Source organism: Pelmatolapia mariae, linkage group LG14 (genome assembly GCF_036321145.2).
Source record: "Pelmatolapia mariae isolate MD_Pm_ZW linkage group LG14, Pm_UMD_F_2, whole genome shotgun sequence".
NCBI classification, from domain to species: Eukaryota; Metazoa; Chordata; class Actinopteri; order Cichliformes; family Cichlidae; genus Pelmatolapia; species Pelmatolapia mariae.
The window spans coordinates 20821502-20833925 of record NC_086239.1 but is presented as its reverse complement, the minus strand read 5'-3'; the positions used below and the strand labels follow the sequence as shown (position 1 = coordinate 20833925).

The following is a 12424-nucleotide window of genomic DNA, read 5'->3' as shown; positions in this document are numbered from 1 at the left end:
GGAATGGGACGTTCCCATCATAGATGTGCATCCAACAAATCATCAGCAACTTTGTGATGCCGTCATGTCAATGTGGGCCAGAATTAGGACAGTTCGGAAGGAAAAACGGGCACCAAATCAGAACTAGCATAGTGTAGCAAACAAAGTGGGCGTGCGTGTACATGCAGGCAGCAATCTGACTGGAAATAAGATCAATATAAGAAAATAACAGAGACAGGAGTGACCCCTAGACTATAAAATTAGATTTGTTAGCTGGATAAGAATTGTCTGCTTAATTGTATACTCTAAGAGAAGAGTGAAAAGTGCAACTTTAACCATTACAACAAATCTGCACAATTGCTGCTGTTGTCAGTTGGAGAGAATCAACAAGTCATAAATAGTGAGACCTGCCAGTTTGGCTCAAAATTAACTCAGCGTAGATCAGAATTGACGGTGAGTTTGTGCCAAAGCTAAACTGAAAGTGGTGCAGCTGTTTGGTTTGAAGCTGTGCCCTGCAAAGACACATGTAGGAAAGATGTTTGGTTTTTTTGGTGGGGGGGATTAATCGACCAGCAGAGTGACTGATACTAGCTGGTGGTTGCAGATAAGAAGTCTGGCAGGTGACTTTGATGTGGCTGACAGCTTTCTGTTAGTAATGTGGAGATTGATTTTCTTTGCTTTCGGTAGCCCTGTTTAAACTCTTGATTTTAAACACTTTTTCACACGATGAGCGCATCGACTGCTGCTGTTTAACAACCAATTAATCATGTTGCTGTGACCAAAGGGAAATTTGTTTATGATATATAACGTCCTCTCCTGCCTTGCTGTTAGCTGCATTTAGTCTATAGTTAAACAGCCATTTTCACTGTATTTATCTTATGAAAAGGCAAATAATCACTGAGTGGATTTTCACTATAAAATAATGGGTGTTAATGAAGTTATTCCAATGAATATGGTAAATTCATGAGAAATGATTAGGTTGTCTATTTGGGTATTTTCTTTTTGAGTCTTGCCTGCATGCTGTGGAATTTGATGATGATTCAAGACTCAGAGCCAAGTAGTTCCCTTGGGACCCCAGCGTTTATAGCAGTTGGGCCCAGTGGGCCAATTTGATGGAAAAGGACAAAGTATATGTATCCGTGTGTATGCATGTGACTGTGTATGTGTGTGTGTCTTTGTAAGCAGCTTTCTAAACCCGCACTGCTTCAGATACGGCCTATCGAAGCGTGTCAGGTTCCCTTAGTCATCAGGGGCGGATAGCAACAGTCCTCAGTGCTGAAAAGGAAGGAAAGACTGGGTAGAGAAGGAGGACGTGGAAAAAGAATAAACAATCTGGAGTGGTAGAGAAAGAGCTATAAATGAGGAAGTTTTAGTAAAAACAACTGTGAAAATGCACCAGGACACACCTAAACAGGGCCACATTTCCCCCGGTGTGATGCTTGGCTATTAGTCTGATTTTAGCACTCTTAGATGGGAATGAATTGCAATCGAACAGAGGATGTCAGTAGGGGCTGAGCCTCCATCCATTCAGACATTCAGGGACTCCATTACACCCTGATGGGCAGGGATGGAAAACCAATCGTGGGTGTATGGGTGCAAGGGGGAAAAGCAATGTATTGGTGCTGGGAAACACACAGACAGGCAATCTGGCATGATGAAGAGGCTCCCTTCCCTGCTCCTCCTTTCGGACCCAGCACGTCCTCCTGCGTCCCCTTCAAGCCCCACTGCGCTCTACTGCAGTGCCTTGCCAGCTGACCAACCCGACACCTACCACACTCATTCGCACTTTCCCGCTTTCCCTATTTCCTCCCAGGTCTCACTGTGAGCCCCGACAGCATGTATCCATTCACATTATCACATTGGGAACTGAAGCAGAGATGGATTTCATCGGAGGGAAATAGATGGGAGTCGTGTTTTTGAATAGAGGGAGAATGTAATTTAGGATTTTTCTGAAGTTCAGCAGATTTGTTGGTAGCCCCGGTTCAGATTTGTTGCTGAACTCAGAGAACCCTGATGGCTCCAAGGTTAGCTGCGGTATACTTAACCTCCCTTCTGACAGCAGGGATGTGCTGTTGTTAGAACGGTGTTAGATAGACCTGTTAGTGTCAGGATGATAAATTCATTAGGAGTGGCTAAGGAATACAGCTATTTATACAGCTACAGCAAATCATTGCTATAAAAGCCTTGGACTCAATCTCATTGAGAAGTGTGAATCACAGTGAGTCTGGAATTGAAGAATTAGATATTTATTGATTTTTAATGATGCTTGGCTGGCTTTCTTGTACTCGTACCTTTAGTCCAATTCCTTTTTTGGAGGACTGGTATAATAAAGCATGCACTTTAATGTCAAGATGCAATACTCAATGTAGTAATTTAACTCTATTAGGTATTATTGAATGCGTATGGCCATTTTTAAAAGCACACATTGTGTTTTTAAGTTTTTAGAATGATATATTTATTGATTTTAGCTGTTTGCTCTATATTTATACAGTGTTTGTGGCTGCTTGTGATAACAGTTATTCTACAGTTCCTAAAATTTATTGCTAAGTAGAGTATTTCTAAGTGGTCAGGGTAATCATTTAACCTCTGCTAAAGATTTTGTGTTCAGTCAGAACAGCTACAGTCAAAAAAAAATCCACCTTCAGCCAACTCCTGCAGTAATCTGAGACCTCCCCTTCACTCCATATGTATAAATGGAAATCTTGAAGCGGAGAGAGCAGCAGCAGCAAGACCCCAACAGAGAGCAACGCAGTCGTGATATTTATTAGGTCTTCCACAGCATGAAAGAAGGAGCTGGGGTGGAAGTGGGCTGCAAAGCAGTTTGCACATTCCCAGCAGCCGTGGGAAGGTTAAAGCAGCTTAAACAGCATGCCCAATATGAGATTTGTCGTTTGGATATGTAGAAGGCCATCAGCGGAGCCATCTGTTGATGTGGGCTGGCAGTAAGATCACTAACGCTTTGAATTTGATATGTTTAAAGCAGGTAAGAAACAAGTGGGGTGATGCATTAGAGAACTGACAGAGCACCAGGGATGATACCATGGTTTTGTTGATGTTATTTGGGTTCATGTTCCATAATCCAGCTAGAAAGATGCTCTGAGAGTTCTGACCTCTGTCAAGACCTATAGTCTACTCTTCAGTGATGTGAAAACTACATAAATATCTGGATATTTTTCCCGATCAGTTCAGATCTGCACCAAAATTTCATGGGATTATCCTTTGGCCACGCTTCACTTGGCTCTGTATTCCTGCTGGAAGACAGAGCAACAAATGGCAAAAACCCCCAAAAACTTTTACCGAGCTTCTGCCTTCTCGGTAAACTTAATTATTTTTTTCATTCAAAATTTGTGGTCTGTGGTCTACTACTTCTTCACAAATTAAAGTTCAGAGTCTGTACTTTAATCTCATTCTCAATGTTGTCTTTTGCCACCCTCGCCTGTGAAAGCTGTGACCACACAGTGCCAGTTCTCATACCGCAGAAAATCTTTTCATTACTGGAGATGGGGTAACAAAGAAAATAAATAAATAAGCGCTAAAATATATATTATATATTCATTTGTGTGCATGCCCGTGTGCTTTATGGATGTTTTACTTAAATGTGCGCAGCTGAGCGGCCCCACTGTGAGCCAGGTAAACAAATGTTTCATAACTGGTGATGAGGCGGTGCCACGCTGAAGATTTCTCTAACGAGGGCTTGTTTGCGTGGGTGGAACAAAAACACGTTTTTAGATCCAGACTAGTACATTACACGAGCCTCAGTGCCTCACTCACTGAAAAATATGTGTTTTCTGAATATGCCCATTACCACAGACCCTCGGGCTATCCTTGCCTGTAGTTCATCATAACAGATTTAACAGATTTAATCTGAGCTATTCTTTCCTTTGACTGTCTGCTGGCAACTTGCTATTTTATCCTGCAGTTCGCATCCACATTCTCTTGATTTTAATCTCTTTTTTTTCACGCTTCTCCTGTTTGTAGACGTCTGCTGCATTTTAAACATCACCTCAAAAGCAAAAACCCCTACATCTCAGTAGCAAATAATTAAAGTGGAACACATAGTCTGACATCAGTGTCTCTGTGCAGGTGCCCTATGTCAAGGTGGCTCCAGAGGACATTTTGAAGGTTCATTTCCCCCGCTTCACCACTTTGGACCTGAGACCAACAAACACCGACATCAGCCTGGCCGTGGCCGGCCTTCTCACCTTCTTCAACAGCACCACCGCCTGCCTCATCTGTGCCCAGGCCGACTGTGAGTACAGCATTCGCACACTCGTGACAAAATATACAATGCACATACCTGTGGAGAAGACTCGCAAACTCTCTCCCCTACATCTGCCATCAAAGTGCAAACATTTTTGTTTAACGTCTGCCACCCTTTAACACGTGTTAGCGCGCACAGGGGTCTCGCACACGCGCCGACTGTGTTCTGGCAACAGATGCAGCTCTTATCAACATCTCACCCTGCGACACGTTTCCTTCTAAAGCAGCTGCTGCACTCCACAGCTACAACTCCCTCACAGCGGCACGCCCGACGCCTGCGTCCCAAAAATAAATTGCGTTTATTTCGTCTCCCTTTTCAACATCATTCTCATTTATTAAATTAACTAAATAATGATTTAGCGCATTATGTTGTATGTGATTTATAAACTGTCTTCAGCCTTCAGGTTCGCTGCGTTTTCTGTAAGACTGTGTGTGCACTCTTAAAACACTTTGCGCTAAACAAAACATCTCGTTGAGAGAAACAAAAGGAAAGTGAGGGCAGAGGTTGCAGCTCTAACAACCAGTGATCTGACCGCCCCCTTTGTCAGTGAGACGTGTTAAGTTCTGAAGATACTTAACTGAATGACCTTAAAAACGATTGAAAATCTCTTTGAGAGGAGTTATTTTTGTAAATAGAGAGGAAGATTAAATCATGGCTTGTTCCCACCCTCTTCTAGTACAGCATGCAGTAATTACAACTCCCAAGACAAAGGCACCGTGACCCCCTGAGTGGCACCAGCTAACCTTTTTTCTAATCAGCACAAGCCTTTGAAGACAGGAAATAGGCTGCAGATATCAACCATGTGTCAGACAGAGTAAAGATGGCAATGAGCCACAGTGAGCTGCCTACCCCGCCTATCTCAATTCTCAGTTCTGCTGGCTTTCAACTTCTCTCTTTGGTTGTCTTTGGCTCTATACTTTGGAGTCTCCTTTCATTCATAACCTCTAAGGTGAGTTTTTTCCCTCTTAGATGTGTGCTAGGCGTGTTACATCAAAACATGCTAGTTTTGTTTGGGTGGGGGGGCTTTCACTTTTTCATGCAAATTCGGGGACAATAAATGAATCAGAGAAAAAAAAAGTTTTTTTTAGTTATTTTAAACAGTTGAACAGTTTCCAAGATGAAAAATGGTATACATTAATTAAACTTACTAAAAGACAATCCTGTGTTTCTATCTGTAGTTTACCCGCACCTACCTTGCCCATATAAATAAATATTAAGGGGTCAAAAATGTAGCATTAGTTGTTTTTTGTTTTCCTACATATTTCCTGTATATGTGAGTAATTTTTCCAGTTCAGGGATCAAATCCTGTTTCTGTGACATTTATTCCACAGAGAGTCGTATTAATGCCGCTCTGGTGCGAACCATGATAACAAGTGAACCTTTTAGGCACTCTATCCCTCCAATATTGGTGGGTTCGGGGAAAATAAACTAATTTTAACATTGAGCTTCTTATTCCCTTTGGCCGTGTGAGTGGGTGCGGGGCTTGGTGGGGAGGTTCTTATTCTGTGTCAGTGAGCTAAGAGATGACTGCAAAGGAAATTAAATGAGAAGAAGGAGAATGAGGGGAGATGAGAGGTAGATAGAAGAGACCAAGGGGAGTCTGAAATGAGAGAGGAGGAGGAGAGCGGAGTGTGCTTCTTGGATGATATGAAAGAGTGTGGAGAGGGAAAGCGAGGAGGTAACCACACTGGAATTATACATTAGCAACAGGCAGGAGACGGTCCAGGACATGACGCGGCTGTATTGATTGCACTCTCTCATGTGACCCTCATTCATTCAACAGAAAATGCAGGAAATGGCACTATGCCTGGATTTGTGTGTGTGTTGGTCGAGGATTGTGTTCAGCAGCACCATCAGCTGAAACTCATTCGAGTTTGGCTCCTACTGCACCAGCTCCACCCTTCTTTGTCAGCTTACGCAGTCATTTGGTCGGTTGGCAGCCTGCTGTCAGTTACTCGTTCACATGTGCCAGCCTCATTAATCACCCAAGCCAGTGACAGCCTAATAGAGCGTGGCCAATCCATGAATATTTTCCAGCAATGGCTGAGGAGGCAGCAGTGGAGGTGAAGCTGTGCCCAAAGGCATGGTGCACACCAGCACGAACATTAATCTAGCTAGCCCTCGCTAACAGTGGCAGTGGTGCTGTGAGACTGTAATACACAAAGTGTTGTTGAGTCTTTAGACCTGCCAGGAGGCCCCACAGGTTGTTCATTTCTTTTAGTTTTGGCTTTAACAGAAAGAAATAACACATGAAAACTGCATGCACAGAATTCGCCGGTATGCCGCACTGCTCTTTCATTTGTGCAGTGATTGGTTCAGCTGTCAGTAAGCTGAAAATGGAACATCAAATAAACTCTGAAACGTATCTGTAGCTGCAGTGCAGGTACAGGAATTTTAGGTTCAGTCGTATAGTTGTCCACTAATGCTTGCAAAAGCCTATTTTCCGTCTTTGATAGGCTCAGCTGGAGAGCAAGGTTTGCCACTTTAGGTCACTGCATTGTTCCTATAACCAGAAACAGCACATCTTTAGTTTGTTGGTCTTCTTCTCATTTCCATTATAATATGTTCATTTGTTCAGTGTGCCTTAGGCTTATTATTCTTTCTCTGCTAATAATTGTATGCCGATGCCATCTTATGAATTGCAATTTTCCATTTCTTCCAGGTTCCAGGGATGACTACTATCTCTCTCCATGTTTCACACGCAATGGCATTACTATTACTAACCTGTAATCAGCGTTAGTCGGGTGGAAGAGATATCTAAATGACCTGTCAACAGGAATGTGTATGAAGGTGTGAGAATGATGGGAACGCAGTAATGCAGAGGAGGGTCTTGGGGAGGAAAGGCTCTCTGATGACTTTGATCATAGTAATTATGTCGTGGCTACTTATGTTTCTGATGCAAAAGGCAGCAATGTCAGTAGACAGCGTAAAGGTGGTGGTGCAAGTTGTCATGGTTTCTTTTGTTGCACTTTGTAATTGAAAAATCTTCTCATTGAATAGATGAAGGCAGCAGGATTTAAAGTGCCTTGGTGCTTTATGAAATAATGTTGACTCAGAATAATGAGATTTTAGATTTGTGGAGAGTGAGTTTGTATCCACAGGTGTAAATGTGCAGAATTTATCTTTACAAAAGAAAAGTGCAAAGTTGGTCTGCCTGTCTGTCTGTCTAATTAAAAAATGGTAAAAGGCTTATATGCAGATTTCTCACTCAGGGCTCTGTGATTGGTCTGTTTAAAGCAATGGATGACAGAAGCTGTCTCACACTCCTTGTCCGACACTCCCACTTATCAACAAATCAGTGTTATTTTTTTAACTGATTTTTATTTTTTTCAGTTTTGCTTGAGGCTTTACGTTATTTTTAGTCATCAAAATCTGTGCTAATGAACTGCAGCCTTGGGAGTTTTTAGACGTTTTAAATTAGGAGAGGAGATGTTTGTAAAAACAAAACAAAAGAACATAAATAGCTAAATCAAGCGATTAGCACTGTATGCTACATAGTTCAACTTCTGTACAATTACCCAACTGAGTCCATGCATGAATATCACAGGTAACTGTCCAGAGAGCTCAGAGGGAGTAAGCTGGAATCATGTTTTTCCTCCTGCACGCTCTACCTGGACACAGATTATCCAAAACCAAGATCTGTAAGGTTTTTGCCTAATATACCACCACAGTGGATTTTACATCAAATCAAGATGTGGCTGAAGGGCAGACTTTCAGTTTTAATTCAAGAGGTTTAACAAAAGTACTGCATTAACTATTCATGACTTACAGCTATTTTTACACATAGTCCTCATTTTCACAAGTTGAAAAGTAAATTGACATCTGAAAGACAATTTTATTACAAACTAACCTTTAAAAAGCATCTGGAATTGATTCAAAATGTTACATTTTCAGGTTGGTTGTTGATCAGTGGATCTGTCAATTTGACATTTAAAAAAGATGTTAGTGCAAGAAAATCAGGCAGTTATTGGGTTGAAAAAAATATTTAAATATAAACTTAACAGAGAAAACTTTAAGATCGGCCAAATTAATAATCATATACTGTACGTTTTTAACAAGAATTAATTCACTGACCAGCTCAGCAACACCAAAAGGCCTGAAAGACCATAGAAGACAGCTGAAGTGAATGATGACAGAATTATTTCCATGATTAAGGAACAATCTTTTATAACATCCACCCAAGCGGGTAGGCATATCATTATTAAGGTCTACAGTCAATAGTTGTGTATATGAATGGAAACAGAGGATTTGCAACAAGTTTAAACCACTGGTTACACTCAAGAACAAAAAGGCCAGATTAGACTTTGCCGGAAAAATTGTTTAGCCAAATACACACAAGACGAACTAGAACGATGGGAAAGGAAAAGTTTGGAGAAGGAGAGAATCAGTTCAAATCATATCACATCATCTGTCAAACATGTTGTAGATAATATTATGGCGTGGGCATGTGGCAAAACTAGAAAGAACTTCACAGTGAAAATTGATAATGATCCAGAGCAGGCCGCAAAAGAAATCCAAGAGTTTCTCAAGGCAACAAAATTGGATATTCTTCAATCACCAAGTCTCAGCCTATTAGAGCATGCATCAGTAACTGAACGTGGCTATAGTAAAGCCTGCCAAAGCATCTCAAGGAAGGACGTGTTGCATTTTGTGATGTCCATGGGTTCTAGACTCAAGGAAGCCGCTGAAAAAAAACCTATACATATATTAAAGCTAATTTTAGTTTTTCTTACATTTTTTAAATGTTGGACTATGTATAAAAACAAAAATGGCAAAAAGTTGTTGCAGCGATTTTTATTGAACTCCTTGAATTAAGTCTTTAATGACATCTTGATTGTGGTGCATACAGAGGCAAAAAAAAAACCATAATCAGAAGTCACCCAAAATATTGATCCACAGGAAACCACTTAAATGGAGAGTCATCTACATTCCTCACTCCAAGGATACTGTGTGGCAGTACCTCTTTGCAAACAAGATGAAGGTCTCTGGCACAACTTCACCTGCTTCCAGGGTGCATGGAGAAGAACAAGGGTCTAAAGAGGTCGAAGCTTCAGCAACACTTTATCAGGGTCACAGGCCAAAACCCACTAGTCAATAATAAAGCTGCTCTTCATACCACAAGTGTTACTGGAGCTTTGACCTCCTTAGCATCTCTTAGCTAATCAGAAGCTGGAGTCCACAGATGCTACAGTCACTGAATAAGACTTTAAACCAATGATTAGTTCATTAATCTATTCATCTGTCTTCAACATTTTCATGGATTTCTTTCTTCTTTTTTTCTTTTTTTTTTTTTTTTTACAAAGAAATACAAATATTTTTCATGATTTTTTTCTATCAATGAAACACTGTCACACAGTAATATAACATTCATACTGAGAAACCAACAAATTAACCTTTCTGCATATTTGCAGCGTCCCCCATTTCATATTAGCAATCTCTTTCAATGCTGTTTGCAGAGAGAACAGTGGATTAACGTCTGTACAAATGGCTCTGCTTTCCTGGTTATTTGTTTTAATGAAAAAGAGAATATGCTCCCACCCACAGTATGCAGTGTTTTAACACATCACCTTGTCCGCGACACCTTAAATTGATGGTCCCAGTGATGGCAAAGTCATAAAACTAGGTCTTGCTTATTGCTCAAGGCTAAATGAGTCAATCTAATGTACAGCTGTCATAAAGGTTTTTGAGTTTATGTTAAAAAGCTTTATCTGAGACATTGAAATTTTCATTACGTATTATTCTGTTATATTTTATTGTTTTATATTGCATGGGAGTTAGAGAGAGAGAGTGCTGTTGCAGTCATCCTGTGCCGACAATATCTGGAAGGTAAATGAATGATTGCTATAGCTGAATGTCAGCCCTCACCTTTATCTGTGTCTGAGTGAGAGTCACAGCCACGTGTCCTCCATGCCAATGAGGAAGTTTGGTCTCACTAACACACAAACAGAAGTGTGCACTTGTAAACTTTCAGGATGTAATGCCTTCTCTTGATTCAAACCCTGCTTATCTGAGCCAAGGACAAGCCTTCTCTTTATCCGGATGTTAGAATTCTTAAACAGTAGCTTTAAGACCTGGTTTGATGGGCTTGGTTGTGTGTGCTGTGTCTGGCCTGTAAATACACTTTTTCATAGTGGCAGTTCTACCTTGGCGCTTTTGAGAACCAGCCTTTTTTTTGACAGGTTTGAGAGCTGAGGGTTCATTATGTAGCAGTAATTGGGGTTATTTCATAGGTTAAAAAAAACTGTGGGCTGCATCTGCAAATCATCTGTTAATGTCTTGCAGTATCCACTCCTTTAATAATAGTAGTAGAAATAATAATAATAATTATTATTATTATATCCTTTATTTCTATGCCATCTTTCTAAACCAGAGTAACAAGCTGCTGAGAAGAGAATAAATGATGCCAATAGACAAAGCATTAAGAATACATTGTAAAATGTTTGTACATGTAGTTTTAAATGGGAAGAGAGAGTTTGTTCCACAGCATTGGGGTCCAAAACAGTGAAAGCACATCCCTCTTTCTTCTAAGCCAAGATTGTGGAACAACAACTGATCCGAGTGATCTGTGAGTGGAATAAGATGTCAAGAGTTCTGAGATATAAAGTGGAGCCATGCAGTGTAGTGATTTAAGAGTTGTCAATAACACCTTAAATTGGGTTGTTTAGTGAATGTTTCCCCTGTGCAGACTGCTGATCAGTAGCCTTGCTAATGTAGGCTACTGAATCATCATTTAGGTGTGCAATAAATTGAAATAATCTAATCATGTGGAAGTGAGTGCTAATAAGGTGTTCTGTTATGTTATTGAGGAGTATGCATCTGACCATGGCAATGTTTCTAAACTGTCCAGTCTGTGATTTCCCAAACTAAACTATGAAACTAGCAGCCATCAGTATAAACGGGATGTGAGAAGGAGCAGCTGATGTAAACTAACGAGAATAGGTCAAAGGACTGCATAGATCAGGCCTAGCATTATGACCACTGACAGGTGAAGTGAATAACAGTCATTATCTCTTCATCATGGCACCTGTTAGTAGGTGGGATATACAGAAGCCAAGTTAACATTTTATCCTCAAAGTTGATGTGTTAGAAGCGGGGGGGGAAAGGTGAGTTTGACAAGTGCTAGATCTCCAAAACTGCAGCTCTTGTGGGGTGTTTCTGGTCTCTAATGGTCAGTATCTATCAAAAGTGGTCCAAGGTATGAATAGTGGTGAACTAGCGACAGGTTCATGGACGGCCAAGGCTCATTAATGTATGTGGGGGGTGACCGTGTGGTTCGATTCAACATACGAGCTAATGTAGCCCAAATTGACAAAAAGGCTAATCTTGGTTCTGATGAAAAGGTGTCAGACTACGCAGTGCATCAAAGTTTGGGGCTGCATAGCCGCAGAAAAGTCAGGGTGCCCGTGTTGACCCCTGTCCACTGTCGAACATGCTAACAATAGTCACGTGAGCATCAGGACTGGACCACAGAGTGATGGAAGCTGGTCTTGCCTGGTGAATCACGATATTAAACACACTGGTTTACCTTGGGAACACCTGTCACAGGGATGCGCTATGAAAAGAAGGCAAGTAGACTTAACTTTAGCAAGCAAGCTAAAGAATCTGTTGCTAACATCTTGGTGCCAGATGTGACAGTATTTAAGGTGCAGTGATTATTTCATGTTGTTCCAGTGTCAGATCCAGTATATTTTACTGGAAATGCATAAAATAGTTTCTAGATTGGACACCAACCTTTAGCAAACCTGTGGTTGCAAGCAAAAGTTTAAATTCAAGAGTGTTAAGTCTTTGAGATTTGATTGCAGGTAATTGGACAACAGTTTGGAAAAGTTACAGTGTCTGTTAGCTTCAGAATAAAAGGCATTTTGTGGCTGAACATTTGAACACTGTTAATACGAGGAAGCAGCAATGGGAAAGATTCTTCCATTAGAATGTTGAGGTGAATTTGAGGCCATTATAAGCACTAACGATGTATAAGCACACATTTTATTTCCTCAAAGGAAAAACGTCTGTGTAACTCGTAACAGAAAGTAAATGAATTGTATGTCTATTGCTGACATGAGTCCCTGCTTAAAAGAAACTGTAGTAGGATTTATGAAGTGTATAACCAATTCTGTGGGTTCAAACTGTGTTGTGAGTAAGAGAAGATCAGTCAAAAAAAAACTATAAGTGCACACACCGAGTCTT

At 40.7% G+C, this 12424-nt stretch overlaps 1 protein-coding gene across 3 annotated transcripts in view; it reads left to right on the top strand.

Annotated features, from left to right (window-relative positions):
* Positions 1-12424, top strand: part of grik4 (glutamate receptor, ionotropic, kainate 4) — a 342449-nt gene that overhangs the window by 226017 nt on the left and 104008 nt on the right. For all 3 annotated transcript variants that reach the window (XM_063492892.1, XM_063492889.1, XM_063492891.1), the window contains one exon: positions 4063-4228. In XM_063492892.1, the coding sequence (XP_063348962.1) occupies positions 4063-4228 (166 nt within the window). The remainder of the gene's footprint in view (positions 1-4062; positions 4229-12424) is intronic.